At 47.7% G+C, this 23,284-nt stretch overlaps 1 protein-coding gene across 6 annotated transcripts in view; it reads right to left on the reverse strand.

Moving 5' to 3' along the window:
• The window catches only part of ptprua (protein tyrosine phosphatase receptor type Ua), a 165,672-nt gene extending 143,407 nt beyond the window's left edge, over positions 1-22,265 (reverse strand). For all 6 annotated transcript variants that reach the window (XM_068576270.1, XM_068576268.1, XM_068576269.1 and 3 more), the window contains exon 1: positions 22,044-22,265. In XM_068576270.1, coding sequence (XP_068432371.1) covers positions 22,044-22,113 — 70 coding nt within the window. In that variant the 5' untranslated portion in view covers positions 22,114-22,265. The remainder of the gene's footprint in view (positions 1-22,043) is intronic.
• Positions 22,266-23,284: the final 1,019 nt, after the last annotated feature.

The raw sequence follows: 23,284 nt of genomic DNA on the forward strand, positions 1-23,284 counted from the left end.
AGCCGCCGACTGAGATGCTCTGACGGCTCCTCTGTCACATTGGCAGAGCGGCGGGGAGGCTGACTGATGGCCGGGACCGGCAAGAGGTGCGGGGCTGGTGCGTCGGGTCGCAGCGAGGCAACAACAAAAAAAAAAAAAACATGTGTGTCTTGGTCTTCGTGTGCGGAGGGGAGGGAGAGATAAATGTGCATCTGTTGGGAGGTGCAGTGGGTGTGAACGCGCATGCATGGGAGGGATGAAGAAAGAGACGCCGTCGGCTATTCCGGCTCGTCTGCCTCCGTGGCTTTTAGTTCTGAGGCTTCATGCTGCTTGGATCACACTGGAGCCGCAGCCAGAGGATCTCATCTCTGACATGGCCGCGCTTTGAGTGGCCCAACAGTCGGCCAACTCTGGCCTCATGCGTTATTCACGCAGATGGGCCAGTGGCGCGACAGGGCGGCCAACTTTGTGTGGCGTTTTTTGGCACCAAAAAAAAGAAAAGATAAAGCTCCGTGTACACATTTTGAAGCGGCAATATTTCTATCAACCTCTGCGGGCAACGAGGACGACCTGCAGCTGATAGAAGTTGTATTTACTGAAGATGGTGTGGAGACAATAGTTTCATCGACTAACTGTAGCTGAGATCAAATAAAAATGTCAGGCTAAGAGGTAATATGTCACCATGCAAAACGCTTTGATGAATACTGCAATAAAATGTGGCTTTGTCACTGTCGTTTTCTGGCGTGAGAGCGAGGAGTTTCAGCCTCCGTAGCTGGAACTCGCTTCACTGCGCCATCCATCAGTGGGCGGAAGATGGCAGGAGCCGGGGGTGGGATTGTTCCACAACAGGCGGGACTCAAGGCGACGTCTGAAAAGGTTTTGTTGTGATCAGGGCGGTCACGATTATGAAATTCTAGATGACAAATTCATTGTCTTTTGCCGTGAATGTTTTCCAACACGGTTGTGCTGTTGCTGGGTTTAGCTTTGCGACCACATGCTGTAAAAAATATATATAGACGTCGTTGCAGATATAGCTTTCAGAAGAGCCGTGGGGAAGTGGGCGGCTCAGATGGCGGGCGACCTGAGACGCCACTCAAAGCATCCACGGCCTTAATTACGCCTAACTTTAAGCCTTAATATAATTTAAACTGGCAACTTATATTTAATTTCCCCTCTTTGTAGTTGTAATAATTGGGGTTATTAGCTAGAGAGACCAAAACCACCTTTGGTATCAGCTATAAATGTTACTTTTTTCTGCCAACTTTGGGGGTCTGTGGGTAGCGAATCCCATTTGGAGCCAGCGTGGAAGTTTGAGGAAGTGCAGTTTTTGGCAATTCCCCATTGGCTTCATTTAAGGTTGCCGCATGTTTGCAACTCAAACTAAAATCGGTGACGATAATCCCGTTGGCTGCTCATCCCGACGACAATCTTTGGCCAAAGGGTCTCCATTGAAATTACGTTTCTAATCTCATCCTGCTGGATCTAACGTAACAAAAATGTGGTTCGAGACCGTTAATTAACGTTGGAGGAGGCGCGATTGTATTTTCACAAGTGAATACAACACGGGGAAACACGGGGGTGGGGGGGGGATCCTTAACCCTACATTTACTACCACGAGACCACGATACCAGCAGGCTGCTCTGGGCTCCTCCACCGCCATCTCCTGCTCGCTCGACCACACACACACTCGCAACTCTCCCACTTTGAGCTATTCCTGATCAAACCCGAGCTGCTCTCAGAACACCGTGTTTCCGACATTTCTACTTGAATTATCTAATTTGAAACGCTGAATGGAGGCGACAACTCCAGCATAACCTTCCCCAAAGCTGTCAGACACAACGCCGCACCGGCAGGGATGGATCTCCAGTATAAATCAAGGGAGGAGTCGTTATCGGCACCTCTCCGTCATCAGCAACGGAAGGCAACAAATGCAGTCTCGTACGCGCTGCGACAGAAGGAACAGAAGTAGCATCTCGACAGACACGCTCTCTTTTTCCATTTCACGACACAAACATATTTTGCTTTCTACTTGTGAGCACATTTGTATCGTCGGCTTTCAATGCCCCTGATAGTGGAATCCAACAATTACGCACAAATGATTGCTGCCCCCTTACATTTTAGTTATTAACTGCAGAAAGGTTTGGTAGTGATTGTTTTTTGTTGCACCTTGTAGACCTGTGATTATGCAAAACAGCTGGTAGATGAAATCAATGACACATAAGAAGCTCATACTCCTTTTTAAAGTCAAGTTTTCAACCAAAACAAGAACGACGAGATTTAAATTTGCCATGTGATCGCATCTTGGGTTGAACGGAAGCAAATACGTTTTTCTCAAAAATACAATTGTATCGTATATTATGCTTAAATGACAAAAACAATGTGAACTTCATGACAAAAAAATGTCTGAAAAGAAGTGGAATAATATACCAGTGCAGTACTAATTTTAACATCTCCCGAAATGTTCTACAAATTATATTACAGCCATAACTCTGCAGCCCAAAAAAGAAAAATTTGACAGCGCTGGCAATTTGTTTTCACTCAAAGATCTTTGCACTTAATGAGACAAGAAACACCTGATAAAATGTGGATTTCGGTGTCAAACACCTTAAATTGTTAACGTAAGCCTGTGGGATTGGGTTTCCGTGCGGGGCGACGCGAGGTGTGAACGTCATCTGGGTGGCAGAAACATGCCGACAGATGCAGACATGTACACTGGCGTCCTGCGTCTCATCCGAGAAGACGGGAGCGACCGAGCCTTGAGGATAATGGGCAGACAGGACTGTGTGTCTTCTTTCATTCTGGCAGTAAGAGAAGAAATGAGAGTTAAGACACTCCGGAGACGCATTCTTCAAGTAGACAGATTGCTTCTCCAAATACACCCGGTCCCCCGTGCGAGAGCCACATTCCTCAGAGAAGACGCTTCTCCGAAGATATTCAGTGGAATTTACTCGAACATCAGAGAGAAGGGGAAGATGGGGAGCAGTAACCGCCCTCATAAACCTGTCTTTATTTTAGGAGTATTGACTAGAATAAACCCACACGGTGCCTCAACAGCAACTGTTCGGCGTTGCCGGGTCTGGGGATCTCTCTGGGCACGGGCAGCCTACTTAGCAATATAACACATTCCTCCGACCCCTCGGGAATAATTATAATTAGAGCCCATTGTATCCTATATGAGCCATTGAGGAAGTGGGTAATTCTTTCGCAGGAGGAATGATATGCTGTCGGCCAGCAGCTCTTATCCTCAATCCTCCTTTACTGGAAGCACTGATCGCCAGTTTGGTAATGAAGCGTCAATGATTGCTGCTACTTTTTTCTGTAATTCTTTTCTTTTTTGGAGGGTGTGTGTGTGTGTGTGTGTGTGTGTGGTGGTGGGGGGGGGGGGTTACCACCAATTTTCTCATTTTCCACTCACCACTCAATAAAGTGAAGTCTATGTCAGAGCAGAGCTGTAATTATCATCCATTTCAACAACAAAAAAAAAAGCACAAAAAAAAAAAAAAACCTGGCAATCAGCGCCTCATAACATGAAACGCCACCGCCGTGGATTATATAGAGCGGCGTTCTTACGACAAACGCATTCTCCGGCGTGTGTAATGATCCCTCTTTATACGTGGCTGAAGGTCCCTGCAATCAGATGTGCTTGTGTTACTGGCTGAAAGAAACCCGAGCTCGTTCCAGGCGGGAGCCGCACAGTCAGCAAAGGATGCTGGGAAGCGCACGGCAGGTGCTCGTGGGGGAACATTGGTGCATTGTCCGAGAGAAGTAAACTTTGAAGTGGACCAAAAAGTGGCGGCGAGTTCACGCGAGGGACAGAACGTGGGATATCAGGAGCTCGCTCACGCTGTCACCGAACTGACGGCTCCCCTCCCCCCCCAAACCTCCCACTTGGCAGCTCGCGTCGTATTTTTGCAAAATCCAAATGCGGCAGAAACCTGACTGATATAGTCACGGCGTGTTAGACTCACTCGTCCTGTTCGTGAAGAAGTGTCTCAGTTTACATGCATCTCCAAGGACACACACGGAGACACAACGGAAACAGGATTCCCTCCGGTATGGATTTTTGAAGTGCATTCAAATATTTGTTTAGAATAATCTGCCTCTTGCTGACGTGTAATACGATCATGCCAACTGCTCGTCCTGCATCGATTTACACATGTTTTCTTGTCGAAAAATGTAGTGGTTTAATTTTTCCTCAATTGTATTTTCATCAGAATGGAAAGGTATCTGATGGAGCCCGACCAACACCGGATATTATGAGGTGGATACTCTATAATAACAAAGAAATAAACAAACAGTCTGTGTGTTTGTAAAGCGCTGACGCGAACAAATCTGTTACTGGAACTTTAATGTCTCCTTTTTATTAGCAAAAAGTAATGGACCCAACACTTAGGTATTAAAAACTTTACCATTAACGTGAAAATGTTGAAAGCTGATTCAAAATAAAGGGTTCAGGGTATACGAGGCTATCAAATCGGCAGCTGTAATAACGACGATAACAACACCATTAATGCGTACTTCAACAGGACGTGACAACGAGACAAATGAGGCGAGGACAATCCCGAGATAACAAGCGCGGTGGATCACGCCACACACACGTGGTTAACACAACCGGTCGGATATTTGTATTTTGGAGCGAAAGGCCCGCATCAGCAGACCAGTGCCGTCAGCCTAATAGTCACGGCGTGTCGGCTCGACTCTACACGGCGGCCTGGAGGTGAGGGATCAGGTCCACAGATCATCAATCAGACCCCCTCGGTTGTGAATCTTCCTCACGTTTCCCTCCAAGGTCACGCTGCACAGTCCTGGAAGACTCTGCGCTCCGGCACGCAGTCCTCCGAGTTCGTCCATTCATCATCTGTAGCCCTGCAGCGGCGCCCGGCCGACAGGCGCAGTCAGCCGCTCGGCCGTGAAACGGCCTCGCGGCCCCCCAACGGCCGCACCGAGTCCGCGTTTCAGACTTTCTCGGGTGCGCTGTGCTATTTCGGAAGGGGCCACACTTTGGAGATGGATGCTGCGGAAAACTCACAGAGTTCGTCCTCCGAGTTGTGAGGCGCATCCTGAACTCTCCTATATACACGCACAGTATTATACACAGACATACACAGCGTACACACAAAACTGCTTCCCATCTCCTGCACCTGGTTTACAAAAATGAAGCGTCTTCCCTCGGGTGTTTTCACAGTCTTGAAAGAAGGCCGAGACGGCAGAGGGCCAGGAGAATAAATAGAATAAGTTATCTCCCTCTCCCTCTCCCTCTCTCTGTATGTAGAGATGCTCAGCATGGATACTTTCCACACAGGGACTTCTGTACTCCTGCAGTTCTGAAGTATGACGCGGGATGGTTTGACTTTAAAGTGTTGCTCCGCCGTGAAGAGGGCCCATCAGACGCGATTCCCGATTCCTCTCCACAAACGAGCTGCTCATACCGGGACGCGGCGGTCTCTTCACTGAGCCCTCGCGTCGCAGCGCACATTAATGAGACACGTCTCCCCCATCAGCGCGAGTTCTCGACTCGGCGCTTGTGCAGATGCACATGGTCCCACAGATGGAGCTCCGCCACAGGGACCATGCAGCTGCAGACAGTGTCTCCGCTGTCTTCAAACAGGGGACAACGGGCCCTCTATCCTTCACACAGCCTCTAAGTAGCCCTCTCATCTTCCTCTCCTAATCTGCGTCTCCTCCTCGCTCTCTTCCTTCAGCCTGCAGCTGAAGACTAATACATTGCTACTGATGCATTACAAACTTTCTGCCAATGTTATTTCTCCCTCTATCTTCGACTCTTCCCCACCACCAGCAGCACTGTGACTCTTTGTTCCCTCGGCTCATTGGGCTCCTCTTTTTCTGCAGCAATCTCTCTCCGTCCGTCCCCTTCGTTTTCAGTCTCCTGTAGACTCTGATGATGAGTGTACGGTTTTGCTTCCCCGCTCTCATTTTCTCTGCGAGCGGCATGCTGCTTCGGCGTTGCGATAGGGGGTTTAAATCCTCCAGCACAGCCCGGTGGCGGCGCCGCAGCTAACCACTGGGCCGGAATAAATCCAGGAGCCTCCAGCCTCGCCTCTGAATGGACCCACGCCCCTGAAAGCGAGCCCAGAACAACAACACACACACACACACACACACACGAACACACTCCCATCAATCCAGTCGCAATGAACCCAAAAGGCCTTCCTCTGGGAGGTTTAGCTTCCCTCCCTCCCTCGCCTGCACTGCCTTCACAAAGGATGATTTCAGCTGCCTAATCAACCAGAAAAAAAACTTGTACCCTCCTCCCAGTTCCCGCTACAGCCTCCCCCTCCTCCTCCTCCTCCTCCTCCACCACCACCACCACACGAATTTCACATGCCACTGACTTTGTTTTTCATAACGTGAAGGGAGAGGGCGATTGCTCGAAACAACATTTTCTCCGCAGCATATTTGAAATGTCAACATCATTAAGACCAACTGTCAGATTTAGTGACGTCGAAAATGCCCCCCTACCTACCTAATCATTATAACCTCACGCCAAGTCTTTAAAAAAAAACATATCACAGGGGGGAAAAAAAGGGAGTTTTTCTGTCAAAGCTCTACAGGCTTGCATCCCTGCTCATATACCTGTAGTAATGATCTCAGCCAGAGAATCAGGCAATTACTGGACATTTTTATTCATGCCCCCGGCGAGGTTAAAACTCACATACACCCACTCGCACGCTGAGTTCTTTTAATTTTTTCCCTGTCTTACCCCCCCTTCCCCCCTCCCACCTCCACCCGCCCCCTCCCAACAGACACCAAGGCACAGGTTGTGTGCAAGGCAGAAACAGCCCTGATGCCCTCTGGCGAAACCTGCCACCAAAATCCCCATAAGGCCCGTGGTCTCGCCTCGCACCAGCAAAAAGGTAGAGGTCAGTCCTGAGTCAGGAAGCCCAGTGGTCTCGTCAGCGCCACGGAGCAGGCCTTCACATCCACGGCTCAACCAGCCGGACAAGCAACAGACAGGGCTTTACAAATAAATATATATATTCAGACGTGCACGCGTCATAGTGTTCGTCAATGCAAACCTCTGTGAACGTTAGCCATTACATTTAGCCAAGCGGCATCACAGGCGTGTAGTCCTGGTTGTGCACATGTGCAGTCGCGATCGGGCAGGCTGTACGTTTCGGGCGGGAGAGCGACTTGGTGGTTGTCGTTCCTGTGGCGCATGCATTTCCTGATGAGTTATATGATAATTTGATACGGGCTAGCGATCCGGCGGGCCGGGCCGTATCGGAGGCATTACTGGTATCGTAAACCACACGGAGCGGCACGCGCGCCGCTCATGCATTCGTTTAAATGTATTCAGACTGTGGCTCCGCAGATACATGCAGGGATGTGATGAAGTTCTCCGAAACTGATTACTAGCAGTCAGAATATCAGCAGCAGCAGCAGCAGCAGCAGCAGCAGCGACACACACCCTGACACGCAGCAATGTTATCACATTGACTTCATTTCCAGGTTAGCGTACCTTGACAACGCCACCCCGTCTCTGCATCAGAGGAGTAACTAACGATTTTGCATTGTGTTTTTTCCTCCCCTCGCCGCTGAAGCGAGTCATCTCTCCAGAAAATATTAGAAAGCGTCCACACGGCCCAAAGTGTCAACTCCAAATTGCTTGTTTTGTTTTTCTCAGTTTGGGGCACGGGCGTGTGGACTGAGACACAGCAGCAGGTGTTTGCCGCGTTAGCAGCCGCGAGTTAGATAACAGGGACGGCGTCAGCATCCGCAGCAGCAGAATCATTGCTATTTGGAGCACTGGTGGTAATAATAATAATTAGCAGAAGCAGCAGTAGTTGAGTTTGTGTTATTGTATTCCATAAAAACCTCTCCGTGGCACTGAGCACCCACTGAGCAGCCCTTCCCTCAGCATGCATGTCCGTGACCGTGTGCGGCAGTGTGCAGTTGCCTCACATAAGTAAGTGTTGCTGTGGGGCCATTCTCTCCTCGGTGCTGCAGTAACCAAGTCCAGTAGCGATTCAAGCCCGCCTCCGGTCCAATTAAGCGCCGACAAATCAACGCGCTCGGGCAGGTGGCCGCTTAGCTCGGGATTTACTGTAAAACGCCCCCAAAAGCCCGTCGCCCGTCTGTGTACACAACAAACCTGTGAGGAGCCACTCACACGGTGGCTGGTTTTCAATACGCCCCGAACCCCTCCCGCCCGTCCGTGCCGAGCCGAGCGTCCACACTAAACCTTCCATTAGCGATTCGACTTATGCTCTCTCACTCCTTTGCCTCTGCAGATTCACCCCACCTTGTACTGTAATCCCTCTCCAGCGGATTCTTAATTAAACACGGACAGCACATGGAGGAGGAGGGGGGGGGGTCAAAGACGTCGCCCACGCGGCAAGGTCACGTCCACGAAAAAAAGGGGGCGGTCGTCTTCGTGTTGGATTGAGCCACGGAGCTCGTTACTCAGCCTCTCTTTCCCTTTCACACAATATATATATATATACACACACACACACACACACAAATACACAAATACACAAACAGAAAAAAATAAAAAGAGCTGTCACTTTTGACAGGGTTCCTAAGCTGCACCCACAATTAATTGCTCCACCCTCCCTAAATGCACTCATGCGTATGCGAAGTGTGGACAAGCCGCGCACACACACACACACACACACACACACACACAAACACACACAAGGTCTTAGTCAACTGTTACTGTCCTTGGCTGCAGCCTTTAAAATGAAGATGTGACTGACTCTATTAGCATAAAGTGAGCACTGCAGTAAAACACTTTCTGGGGAGTGAGGTACTCCCCCTCTCCCTCCCCCGTTCTCCCTCTCTGTGATTGGCAGGTCGGTTTAACAACAGGTCTTCCGGCCAGTCAGAAAGTGGGTGACAGAGTTGGGCGAGCGGTAGGAGGGGGGGGGGGGGGGTATGAAAACAATACATAGCCTACTTTTGTGTGCGTATAATTAGAGATGTCTGGGATGACAGAAGCACACGGAGAGGAGGGGGGAGGAGGGGGGGGGCGTGGCTGCACAGATTCAGGCTGAAGCCATTCATGTGCAATCCGTCTCCTGGGAGTGACAATGACAAACATGCCGCGCATTGTTCTACGTATGCATTCCTCTCCTCTGTGACCACCCCATGCACTTCGCAGATTACAGAGAAAAAAAAAAAAAAAAAAAAAATTTGCCAGTTGTTAAATGCGCATGCCAGGATGTCAGGGAGCACATTTGCGCAACAAAAGTGAAAAATGACCTTCCTCTGGCAGCTGAGTCAGGCATTTGTACCAACCTCTTTCTTATTGGCTGAAACTCAGCCTTTTCCTGCCATGTCCCCGAAGGTTTGATACATGGTCCCAGTCTCTTTATATTTAAATGTTCCCTTTAGGCCACGTTATCCAAAAGTACAATATTTCTTCTGCAGTTATGCTGACAACACCTCGCTTTACCTGCCCCTTACAGCCCCGTAAGCGCAATAAATTAACAGACCCGGATAACTGCCTCCAGGCCGGGGGATTCCTGGGCGGCTCCTGAACTTTCTCCAACTCGACGAGAATAACTCTCCAGCGAGGCACCAGCCCCGTATCTGTGCAGTCCAGTGAGTCGACTCCAGTTGCATTGTGGGTGACGTCGGCACCAGATTTTGCCGATGAGGATGAATGTGTGGAATAATAATGATGACGTCTTTGGTTCAGCAGCAATTATTATTTTCGACGGTTAATCATGAGTCCACCAAAGTTGGGTTGGAATAGTTCCACACAGACCCAGGAAATACTACTACTACTAAATAATACTACTACTACTGCACAATCTAAGGGATGGCGACAGGCATCAAATCCATCTCTTGAAGTTGTGAGGTTCGTCCATCCGTCTTTTTTTAATCTATTCTCTGCACCCTAAAGCTCACCAGCTGTGAGCTGGTCTTCCACCTCCTGACTAGGATGTATGACATATGAAAGTATTGACCAAAAAAGACCTAAAGAGAGAGAGACATACATGGATACAAATGTGTTAACTGGAGACACAACTGTTGCAATACCAATGCATCGGCAGTAAGCACCATTTTACACAAGGGCATGCTGGGATCAATACATCTGATCAATCCGCTGTAGTAACTGTCCCTGTGCAGTCTCGACCCCGCTGACTGTCACATTTATACGGCGTCGCCTTTACAAAAGCCCCGTCGATTCAGGGTTGTTTGCAAAGAGCTTTGTTCCGGCTGCTCTTTGTGCATTTTCTTGAGTTTCATAAAACCTTAAAACACCAGCGTGCAGCTTCTACATGAAGCACAGAATGGTGAAGAAATATTAAAAGAAAAAAAAAAAAATCCACCAGCGCAGTCTTTTGATAGCCATCGTTCTGCTGCTCTCATCACATTTCTAGGTCAACATACAGGAGGCTGTGTTCAAACCCGACTAACAAACAACATATGTCAACGTCGGCCTTATGCAAGGGCAAACAAAGTAGATCTGTTTTTCACGTCTCCTCGGGGTCATCCCCGCATCATCCCTCCGGTGTCTGAGCCGGCCTCATCATCCTCTCATGCCCCGTTATTATTATGTATGGAATGGCCGACCCCGGCCACGGAGCCATCTGCTCACACTCCGTTGATGCTGAGATTATAGGGGGCGGGACTACGAGGCCACGGAGACACACATGTCTGGTGGCCCGATCTGGAGCCGATCTAGAGCCGATCTGGAGCCGCCTTCCCGCGAGTTGCTTTCCCCTCGAAAGCGGCTCGCGAGATCAGACGGCAGAAGGAAGACGAAGGGGGATGCTGTCCGCTGCGGCACGGAGGGAAAGGCGACCACCAGCTGATTTACCGCTGATGTAATCAATAACCCTCTCTTACTGCCTTCCTGGACTCCACACACTTGTCTCCCTCTCTCTCTCTCTCTCTCTCTCTCTCTCTCTCTCTCTCTCTCTCTCTCTCTCTCTCTCTCTCTCTCTCTCTCTCTCTCTCTCTCTCTCTCTCTCTCTCTCTCTCTCTCCACCTCCACCTCCACCTGAGACGCTGCGCCTACACTATGAGGGGGGTCTAGCTTATTGAATCAATGATTCAAGGCCTCCTCTAACAGAAAACGTATTAAAAAAAAAAAAAAAACCCACAACATCACGCTTCAGGCTCCGGCGGCAGAACATCGCATAAAACAGAACGAGGATTTTAGAGGTATATATGCCTCCAATCATCCTGGATGCCTGTGTGAATGCAAAGCCAGCTCGCTCATTCCCATGCGGGGCATGATCCGGCTGCTCCTCGCTCATGAATGTTATCCTTTGCGTTTATCTGTCCCGAGTTCAGGGGGCCATGAAGGTGGGAGGGAGGGAGGGAGGGGGGGCCGGTGGCGACTCGGCGCTGATGCAGTCGGCTTTGGGAAAGGAAACGGCAGCAGATGCCGGCACCAGGTGCGAGTGCATCTCACGAGTGCCAAAATACCGCCGTCGTCTGAATGGCTGCCAAGGTAACCCCTCCGCTTGGGAGTCAAGCGGGCAGGTAGAGAGAAGAAAAGAGACGGAATTAACGATCCAAATGTGCATGCCACGTAAAAAAAATAAATAAAAAAGAAGCAGAAGAAGGAGAGAGGAGGGGGCGGGGGAGGGGTCGGGGGGCAAGAGGGCCCAGATGAGGACGCGAGGCGTTAACACTGCCGGGGGTCAAAAGGTGCAATTCACAGCATGAGCGCCGACGATGGGAAGTGTTTATTAATTTCCCTTTCAAATATATTCACCCAGCAGCTTTTCTTTTTCTTTTTTTTTTAAACACACATTTTTCTGCAAATTCATTCATTCTTTTCAATCACGGTGCATCCCCAACTCCATTTAAAATGCGCATGGCCCCTGTCGTCCCTCTTTGTAGCTGCGTTTCCACAGAGTTTCTGCTAATTTTTATTCCCGGGACTACTTTTCACAGAACTGAAAAGGTAGCTTTGCTCCATTGTTACGTCTACGTTTTCCATTATCGCTTTAAAGCCCGACGAGGAACGCTGGTGGTCGTCATCAAAAAGAAATACACTTTAAACGTTTTGTCTCTCAGCGACGGCATTTACTGCGGCACCGTATTTACTGACGCACGTTGGATGTATTGAGTGAAATGCAGAGGAGGAATATAAAACTCAGTCTGTCACTCTTCACGGCAAATCATCGGTTGAGTTCTCGGCGGTTATTCATTTGTGCGTTGGAACAAAAAAAAAAGATCTGAAAATGACTTTTCTTTTCTGGGATTCACAGCACCCTTTTTCCACCCGTCATTCTTTAAATTAAGGTAGGAAGACGACAGCAAAGCCGAACCTGACTGTGAACGTTATCAAATGAAGAGAAAGGCTCAACCACGGCTATTTCTGAGTGATAAAATGTCCCCTCACATTTTTCCCCGGGAACTTTATGTCCCCCGCGGTCCAACACACCCAATGAGTTCCTCAAAACGGTCGAAAAAAAGGCGCTCATGATGGTTTTTGAACGGGCGCGCTTTTCTGCACAGGTGCACGACTCTCCGACGTGGCCGAACAACGCGCCGTGCGATCTCGCAGCTGCACAGGAAAAGGTCGCGGGCTCACAAGCACCTCTGGAGTAGCTGCAGATGGACGGGGAGAGTATATCTCATCGCCCCCCCCCCCCCCCCCCAGCTCTGACACTTCATGTATATCATTACAGAGCAAGATGCGCCGGGAAAAAAAAAAAAAAAAAAGGGGGGCAAAATAGAGCCACAAAATGTGGCATTAATCCAAATTTGCTTCAAAGTGAAGAAGCCGCTGATGAAGACGTCCCGCGGAGATAGCAGACACACAGGTGTTGCTGCTCATGCTGCATCGCCTCCCCCGCTGCGCGCAGGAGGGTCACCGCTAACCTTGACAGGGGTGAGCAGGCGCTGCCGCAGTGCCCTTGTTCACTCCGCTGAGGGACATGTCAGTTTATTTATTTCATAATTAGACTTCTTTCCCCCCCCCCCTCGCCCCCTCTCGCAAGTTTCCCTTCAACTTTTAATATCTCTCGTGCGCCACAGGGACACTCGGAGGCCCACAGGTTTGATAACTTTAAACGCCTACTTTTTAAAGTGTAATATCTACAGCCACCCTGGGACCCGCACACCCCGAGTCTTGCTCCATATCACAGACTTTCTCTTTTTTTTTCCTTAAGAAAATGAAGGGTAAGATACAAGGAGGGGTGAGTTTGTAGCTGTGGCAGTTAATCTCGCTGGAGTTTATCTGCACCGCCGTCTCCACGTTAATGATACGGGGGACTAAACACGTGGGGCCTTGAGGGAAAACTCTGGGAGATAAAGCGTGGAGGAGGAGGCAGCCGAGCCGAAAAGAAATAGCTTTTGGCGCCGCGCGGTTATTTTACCCCTCAGACGCTGCAGAGAGGGGAAAGCAGAGCGAGCGCAACGCAGTTTGGCCCGAGATGTCGTCTCAATCCAAAGCGACACTTGCTGACAGCAATCCTGTGGCTGACCTCTGACCCCCGTCTGCTGAATCCGCTGCTCGGTCATCTCACGCCGCAGCGATAACAGAGCGACAGTTTCCTCTCCGCTGCCAGCGTCACGGCTCGCATCAACCTGTCAAGCGGTCGTGACAGGTCCGACCACAGGTTTCATGGCCAGCGGAGGATGGGGGGGAGGGGGGAGGAAAAAAAATAAAAAAAGCTTGGACAATTGGCTCCGCCGCAGGGTGTAAACACACAGGCGGCGGGAGCGATAGAGGAATATTCATAAAGATTATTCACGGCTGGCTGTCGGCGGCGGTGACAAATCTCGGGGAGGTAATGGCAGCGCGGCGAGAGCAAATCTGACGGAGAGCAGGGCCGGACTTAGCGGTACGGGCGGCCATCGCTGCGGAACAGTCACGCAGCTGCACACCTCGTCTCCGTGTCCAAGTCAGCCTCCGTACAAAAAGCACAGAGTCGCAGCGCCGACCGCCAACGCTCGCATCATCAATCTCGCCCGCCGATTCCAAAACGACTTGGCCGCCGCGTCCGTGCGCCGAGAGCGGTGACTCCGATACCACGGGGTGAATCATGCTTCAAGAGGAAAAGGAAGTCCTCCCTCGAACCCTCCGCACTGATCTGTCATCAGTCTGAGTGCGTTCTCCTTTCTTAAACGCTGATGAAGTGCTCGGATTCGCTTTCCTGCTCTTCCCACTTCCCCTGAACCGGCTTTGTGTGCTTCCTGTGAAAAGGTCTGGTGCGGTTTACTTTAAAAATGTTTTGATAATAGCTGCAGATACTTTCTTTTCACTCTTGATACCTTCGTAAAAAAAAAACATGTTCACTTCTCTCAATCTGATCGCCTTTCAAGACCCAAAAAAAAATAATCTCTGTCGCACTCTGTCATTTCAAATCGGAGGGTTTCGTTAGTATATCAATAACACACTCAGAACAGAATATGCATGAAATATAAATTGGTGGAGTTTTTGGAGTCAGTACTTAACAATAAAGGACACGGAAAATGTCCTGTTTACTGAAAGGAGAGAGAGTTGAAGATGAAAATATGCATTTCTGTCTTCATATTGTAGGAAAAGAACCTCAGAGCATGTCTTCTTGAGTGGTTTGGGGTTTATTTTCAACCTACAGTTCCATCTTCTCCCATTCCCTTTGGATATTTCTCCTTTGGCGTTATTTTTAAGAATATAAGAGAGTAAAATGTAATGTACGTTAAGCAAAATATCTTTTTTTGAAGCTTGAATTTTGAATTGATACCCTAGATTTGTAGCATTTGTAATTAAAATCCCTGAAACTAATGAAGAAGAAAGACCACATGTTATCTTATGACATCATTGGAACTCACATTTTCTATTTTTTTTACCTTTATTATAATGATGTTTTCCATCTGCTTGTAATTTCTGCTGTTCAGAAGTCAAGATGACACCTGTCGCACTCTCAATTTCATTTTCAGACATTTCACACGAACATATCGCAATAAAGGAACTTTGTTGGAGCCAAAACGGGGTTTATAATTTGAGGGAAGCACTGGGTGAATAAAGTTCTTTTATCTGAACACAGGGTGGCACATTCACTTCCAGAGGGCATAAAAGGAAGTGCCAGGTGATGGGAACATGTGTGTGTGGATGGGAAGCACAACAGTTTTTACCACGCTCGTGTCAACCTGCTGATGTGTTCTCATGGAATAAATGGACAAATGACACACATCGACCTGGACATTGAATTTGTTTGTGGCAGAACACGCGTCCGAACGTGTTCTCCCGTTCGCCCACCTATTGGCTCTAAACCGTAAAAAATGGTTAAGGTTTGTGCCTCTAAAAACTTGTTGTCCAAAACCTTCCTCGCTCTTGTTTCACCATTGTAAATCATCTTCATGTCTTCACATCTTTTGAGCAGCACATCTGTATTTTACTTTCAGCCCACTGTGGGACGGTGGAGCGCATCTCGTGTGCACACCGAGTCGTTTTTTCGTGAGTCCCCTTCATATTTTCCCCGTTCTGGAATAAATGCGCGACACCAACACCTGCTTGGAAACGCTGTGTTCTTCTCACAGAGACAGCTTCGATGTTCTCACTTAGAGAAAATCAATATACACCACCGCACTAACACAAAAGGCCCGTCGCCCACCTACTGTTTTACTCAAGTGTTTAAAGGGGAATTTATTAGCAGTGCCTTCCTTCACATTTGGCGAGGTGAGTGCCACTGCCTGGCCCGATGGTATTTCCTTCGTTTGAAGACGCTTAAGAGACGCTCTGCCGACATGAAAGCTAGTCCAGTTTCTCAGGGTCAGACATCGTTTGTCGGCGCAGTCGGGTGAGCTGACCTCTGCGGCCGCTTCCGACTCATCGTCCTGGCGCACTTGGAGCTTTTCCAACAAACTAAAAAATGTGTTATCTTTATTATTAGTATCATCTGGAGCTTTTGAAAACCACTGGCTTTAGTTGCACCCTGCGGCAGATCAGTACTCTGGGACTCCGCGATGAAGAATTAGCAAACACGGCGCATACCTTCAACAGACAGCAAATTGCACCATCTAAATTCCTCCAGCAGCTGATTCTCAAGCAGCTGATGCGTTCATGCTACGGGAATTTATTCCCCTCAGCTGTTTTCGCTGGATTCATGGAGCGCTTCATCCCATCAGATCATTACGTATATAGCTTGTTGGAATAAAGCAAAGAGCTGTAAAAAAATAAATAAAAATTTTTTAAAAAGCAATGAAATGAGTAACTGAGGGAAGAACGAGCCCAGCAGCTTTATTCAAAGTTATCCAAATTGAATACCAACGATGGCGGTTGCCAACAAGAGGAAGTGTCAAAATAAAGAAAGACATTGTTTTAAAAAGCAGCAAATTCAACTTTGTTGTCTAAAACGTGTTTAGCGCTCAGCGTGACAGGCAGCGCGGCGCCTGCTGACACTCCTCCATCTGCTCAATAATAATTTGTTGTTGATGAGGTGGAAAAGCAACACAATTTGAAACACCTGGAGAGGCGAAGCCGGTTCTGGATCCCCCCCCCCCACCGCCCCGCCCACCCGCAAAGACGCCTCGTGGATCCAGGCCAAGCCAGTCTGGCACCTCCGTCAGCGCCATTAACGGAGCACCGTGGTGAATGGCACACGCCGGCGGCGCCACGGGTAGAGTAATGTGATAAAAACATATTGCGCAGGGCGATAATGGGTCAGCGACGGCCTCATTGCTGCCACCGTGACAGACCAACATGTTGCCGGGTCGCCTTCAAACCATTACACATCCAATCTGCTGTACGATGACGCGTGGGAATAGAAAACAAAGCAGACATGGTGAAGAAGACGTCTAGGTTTCACAAATGGAGAGCCCAGAGTTTAGATATCCACTGAAACAGGAAGCGCTCGCCTAGCTGACTACCTGAGGGCTCAAAGTGACCGCTGGAGTATCCGTCGCTCATCCCGTGTTCCCCGAGCTCTCGAAGAAAACTTTGGGTTTCTCGCACCGCTCCAAGATGAAAGGAGAATCAACAAAAAACATGTTGAATCAGCGTAATCCAAGTCTCACTTATCAAACTTTGCTATTTAGAGACACTTCCTCACCCTCATGAAGGCAGACTAAACGAGTTTTCATTCATACGTTTTTTGGCAAGATGCACGCGTTTGGGAAGTGCAAATGGGACTCGGGTGACACTGTGTGAGAGTCTGATAACGGATGCTGTTTTTAATTGAAGTGAATCCATTAAGACTTTTCTCTGGGTTTTTTTTTTTGGAGGCATTCAAGGAAAATAAATCAAGACTTTAAATTAATTGAGTAAGTAATTGACATACAAATGGTCATTTTGGGGGTAAGTATTTTAGGACGGAGGCCTTCAGAAGTCCTTCCCTGAGTGTTTGAAGGGAGCTTTTCACAGCCTCTGAGCAGCTAGCTGATTTTGAACAAAAGGCTAACGTTAGCATGAGAGTATTTCATTGTAGTCAAACAATTTTTATGGAATTAAGAAGAAAAGTGCGTAGTTACGTCCACTGCTAGCCTTGTCACGTCATGTAAATAGACCATAAAAGCGTACTTGTAGTGTTTCAACCCGATTTTAAATATACGCAACCGCTAGCGATGTTGACTTTGCAGCCATTTTGCCGACGGCCCGTTGACACATATAATGTTGACGCCGTCGCACAAATTACCGACTTAATGACTAACGTTAACGCGGACGGCTTTTGCCAACTGGTTGCTCCACATTAAAGTTTTTAAACTGTATAAAATAAACGCGCCATCGCTGCCTTCCTGCATCAACACCAGCAAAACCCGGGAACAATTTGTCCACTGAAGGCCCGGTGACAGTAAATCTGAAATCGTAATCCTTGGGGGCAGGAAACTAATCACACTACTGTAACAGATAATGTGTTATTGCTCAATACCGTTGACCCCCGAAGATACACAGCGGTGAAAAGAAAGATGAAGCAGAAGGAGCTGGGATTCAGCCGAGACAGGCACAATGAGGTCTGCTGGACACGACATTGCATTTCACCAACTTAACTCCATTGAAGGAAATCGACTTCAGTTGCACAACAGCCGTCCTAACTCCTCCCTGGATGATAAGAGGAGAAATCATTTTGAGATAAATAGAAGTAATCACACTGCAGGTTTCTATAAAAAAAAAAAGAGGCATCGAAGTTTGCCAAGTCGTCCAGCTATTCAGAGGCCCTTAAAACTCCCGTGGAGTCTTCACTTGTGATGATTAAAAGCAAAAAATGTTAATTCTGTCGAACATCTCCGCAAGTTTGCTTTACCCGCACTGCCAATAAAACTCTCGGAGACGAACGACTGGCGACGAACAGAAGAGGCAATTAAAATGTCTCAAAAGTCATCAAAGTGGTGGAATGTGTGGAAAGAAAAGGCCCGAGCGACTTTCACCTCCGCCGAGCTGCGTTGCTCTCCCTGGCTGCGTCTGGCTGATTGAATTAATGCGACCGCACATTTCATGCTTGACCCGTCCATTTTGACTGAAGAAAAGCCCGCTCACGTTTGCAACAAGCAACCCGTCTAACGCTGCGTCAGAAAGGAGGGAAGAGTAAAATGTGTCTTTTATTTGAAATGTTTCCTCCATTTCCAGCTAAATTGCATCCATTCAGCCCAAAAACGAAAAGTAAATCTAGATTGTGGTCCCACGGCTCTGAGGACTTGTAGCTGTCTGGGAAAAAGAAGTGGCAGCATATTGTGATAGATTCCTGTGATTTTTCTTCCTTCATAAAATGGATGTCGAAACAACCCGTGTTCCTCGTGCCTTCTCATTATCCCTAACTATAATTACAGGGTGTACTCCATTTCTTGAACAACGTGTCGCCATTATGCCATTGTTCCATTAGAGAATCTTGTGTTATTTCCTCCAGAACAACTGCATTTCATCATTGGCTTATGTGTGAGCATACGCTCCATTTTCTCCATTTACAGCCTCCACATTTGCCCCAGGAGAGCTGTGTGTGTCAGGCTATTTTCTGTTGGATTAGCGCTGAGCCGGATCCACGTCGCTACACACCGAGGACCCCTTCTACAGCCTCCCAGCAGCCCCGTGAAAGACCACCTTCTCGTGTCAGCGCCCATTTCACTGTGGTCTTTTCAAGCTAACCTCCTTTCGACCTCCAATCTCAGAGTGTTTGGAAGCCGCGTGTCAGTGCTGCTCAGCGTTGGGGGTTCGCTCACGTAGTTTCCTTTTCGAGGATTAAAGCACCTTCTTGCTCTGGCTTCTCTGAGCCCCTGCTTACGGGTGCCGGTTGCACTTAACCAAGACGGCAGGTTTCTACCTAAACAATCACACGTAAGTGTGTAGGTGTCGGTGACGCTATGGAGTTGAGGTATATAGTGCTCCCACATCATGGCCCTCCACTAATACTGGAGCATTTGCATGAATGCAACCGAAGTGTAAGGTTGTTGTTTTTTTTAAGCATTAAAGCTGCACGACTCAACTCGTTGACATCCCTAAAAAGAGAGACGTTTTAAACTTGATAGATTCTGCCACATGACGTCAACAAACTGCAAGGCTCGGTCTCTGGAGGTTTCACGACCGCCACGCTTTTACAGTACCAATCAAAACGTGCCGTGGGTATCAAGCAGCGACAAGTGTCACATATCAAAAGTTCACAACTAATGCCTCATCTTAAAAAAGAAGAAAATCAGCATTGTATCACATTTGGTCCAACCCGGCTGAAATCAATTTACATGCATCAAATGATGCAACCCTCCGCAACACAGTCAATAGCACTTTGGGCTTGTTCACTTATATTTATAAAAGATATGCTCTGCTCCAAATCCAGCAAACTTTACTAACATATATCCACATTATTGGCAAATTTATTTATGTCTGACGTGTTGCATATTTATTTGAATGGAAAAAAAAGTCAAAAGTTTAGGTTCTTCAAACGAAACCGGGAAACAAAGATGGCGTATTGGTACCAATAAGCTCTGCTCTATCTAAAGATACAAAAGCAGATCTGGCACAGGCAGGCTTGGGTGTTGTTGACATTTTCACTACTAGTTAGATGCAATTTGATTCGTCAATCAATCAATTAGTCCACACACAGGAAATTAATCAGCAACTATTGAGTTAAGTTGTTTTAAGAAAATAAATCTCTGGTTCCATTACTTTCCGCCTCCCTCAGTCCTCTATGACAGTAAATGTAATATATTTGAGTGTTTGCATGCTGGTTCGGATAAAAGAAGACATTTGAATGAATCATCTTTGACTTCAGTCAAAAAAACGATGGGCATTTTTCATAATGTTCTGACATTGTAAACCAATTGACTTCATTAAAAATACATTTTAGGAGATTTATAAGAAATTGAATCGTGAGTGAGTTACAGCCCTACTACCAGGGCCAACATGATACCTATTCATGTCCAAAAATATCTGAAAGGAAAGCAGCAATACAAGAACTGCGACCTTTAATTAACTTTTGTTTGCAACCAGGAAACATCAAGTCAAAGCACGAGTGAAAAACATTAAAAATCTGCCGCATTCAATGCCAACTTCTGTCCTTTTAAGATAGACGCTGAACACATTTCAGTCGGCAGCAAAGGGGGTGCTGAAGCCCAAGAGAGAGCAGCTTAGTATTGACCTACTGCTTCCCATGAGGTCATTTTCCCCCATTTAAGCAATGCCAGACAACAGAATTAATTCCCAAACACATAAACTGAATGATTGCCAGCTGGAGAGGAGACCTTCCTGTCTGCCCTGCGTAATCTCACGAGACAGTTGGCTCGTTACGTTGAATCCGACCCACGGAAACCCACTTGATCCTGGAGAGCAAGGGAGCGGCTCGGTGCGCGTCTGTTCGGCAACTGGTTGAGGTGGCCGTGTCACCGATACCCGCGCACCAGAGTATTTATATCGAGGGCTGCACCACTCGCACGAGCTGCAACGCATTCTTGAGATAAACCAACTGTCTTGAGACAGCTTGACCCGAGGCGGTTTTTTCTTCCTCAGCATTCCTCAAAGGCCAAGGGTTCGGAGGCCTTCGGAAATCTTTTTCCGACCATTCAAAATGTTAATATCGCCACGGGCTGAACTTAAAAAGAGGATTTGAACTCCTGCATCTATGACAGGCTCTCTGGATTTTCAAGTATCATGGCTTCAAAATCTGTTTTTTTTCTCACACTTTAAGACTGCTCCTGTCAATCACAGGGTGAGTGGCACACAAGGGGATAAGAGGATCTGGCTGCCGGTGCTTTTATTTGGGGCACAACACTGACATCACTAATTCATCCCCACTGTATTGTTTCTTAGCAGCAGAAAGAAAACAACCCCCCCCCCCCTCCCAAAAAAAAATGCCTCCGATGGCTGACTTTCCTCAATCTGATCCAGTCAAGCAAATCATCCCCCTGCATCATCATCATCATCATCAGCAACATAATTATGCAACATGTTCCATCAATGCCATCGGCACGCAGCGGCCCATTTCATAGGTACATCAGCAGTAAATAAAAACCAACGAGGGATGAATTAACCACTGCGGTGTGATTTACATTGTCGGGAGGAAGGGAAATAGTGTTGCCACCATACCGAAGCCTGCACAATGCAAACATGACAGTGATGATGCTGAAGGCACTGAACAGAGACAGACAGAGAGAGAGAAAAGATGCAAATAATGAACCCACTTTCATGTCTAAGATTATTTTTCAAACTCGAGATATAATCTCGAGAGAGGGACGTCCTTAGAAATTACAGTAATCAGCAATACCAGTGAGTCGTGTAATGAAAAGATGATGTGATTTTACTCTGAGGTTGCAGGCAATTTCATGCCCCCCCCCCCCTCCTCCTTCCCAAGGAATATTAACGTTGTATGTACAGAAGGAGAAAGTTCATGCCACCGACACAAACACACACACACACACACGCACACAGACAGACACACATACACACACGCACACAAATACACACACGTGCACGCACAGACACACACACACACACACACACACACACACACACACACACACATATACACGCGCTCCGTGACAACTTTTGAAGTTGCGCAGCAAATTGCAACCTGGACTCTCAGCACATACGTGTCCAGACTGCGAGAGGGGAGGAAAAAAAGAGCGACTTTACACCCCGACCATCAACTTTAAAGCGAGCGGATTTTGCAGGTGCGCGCAACCCCAAAACCGTTCCCGTCTCTTCCGTCTTCTTCTTCTTTTTCTTTTACCTGTTGGCCCCTCCATGCTGTCTGCGTAGATCCTGACGGCCAGCATCAGTAGCAGCGCTGCTGCATACATGTTGGCAGGAGAAGTAAAGTCCAGCTCGCTTTGCAGGAAGAAGGAAATCCTAAAGGAAACTCCAGCAGCAGCAGCAGCAGCGGCGGCGGGACTGGAGAGAAGTTGTGCGCTCGGCTCCGCTCATCGCTGAATCCCGCACTTTGCCCGCTCGCTCCTCAGCCCGCACAGGGAGCATCTGATCTCGAGCAAAAAGCATTCAAAAGGAGCCCCCCTCCCTCCCACCTGCCCCTCTTTCCTGTAACGGCTCCGCTACTTTCTTTTTTCCCTGTTTGGTACTGTCGGGTGAGCAAGTGCAACGCGGGAAATGCGTGACTGCGGCGCCCCCACGTGGCGAGGAGGTGAAGCTCACCGCCGTTCAAAACAAACAAAAGACCTTTTTGCACATCTGCAGTTTCTGTGGATTTCAGGAGTGTTTTTTGTTTGTTTTTTTAAATATACCTATATTTAAAATTAGCAAACGTATTTTAAAAATAGTTGTTTAATAAATATTCAATAAAATATAAACTGAATTGTATACATTCTATATTAAACCAGACGCTGATCTCACAGTGCTCTGTATTACTTTTTGTTTTTACTTGGCTGAAAAAAAATATTTTACAGAGGCTACGTCACTGAAAAAAGGTTGCGAACCGCTGGATAAGAGAATGGCGAGACAGCGCAGTTGGGTCGTTGTGTGCGTCTGTGTCTTTCAAACAGACTCCCTTCTGCCCTACATGTTTATAAATTCATACATTTTGTAGACTCACTGGTGTTGAGTGGGGAACGCGTTTGCCAAAAGGCTCCCGGTTCATTCGTTCGTTGGTCTGCCACAGGAGGATCGGTTCTCTCTGCCTGTTTTCGTCCAACAGAGCAGGTGAGAGAACCCGTGGCAGAGTTCACGACTCAATCCCTTTCTGTTCAAGCCCCAGACCTCTGCAGTGCAGATCTCTGACCTCTGACCTCTGACCTCGTCCATGTACAGGGTCTGCTGTTCATGTAGCAGGTATCTCCTGGTTTATTGTCCAAAACATACATAGGAATACAACATTTGATCTGTTTCTGCTCATTTCTTAAGCACTAATATCTACTCATCGTCCATTTTGATCTCTGCAGTCTTTGCTGCGATTTGATTTGTTTTGGTCTGAGGTTCAAGCTCATTGCCTTTGCATACATACATATGCAGAGAAATATG

This window comes from Clinocottus analis, unplaced genomic scaffold, assembly GCF_023055335.1.
Source record: "Clinocottus analis isolate CAN_PGR_092001 unplaced genomic scaffold, fCliAna1.0.p SCAF_14, whole genome shotgun sequence".
NCBI classification, from domain to species: domain Eukaryota; kingdom Metazoa; phylum Chordata; class Actinopteri; order Perciformes; family Cottidae; genus Clinocottus; species Clinocottus analis.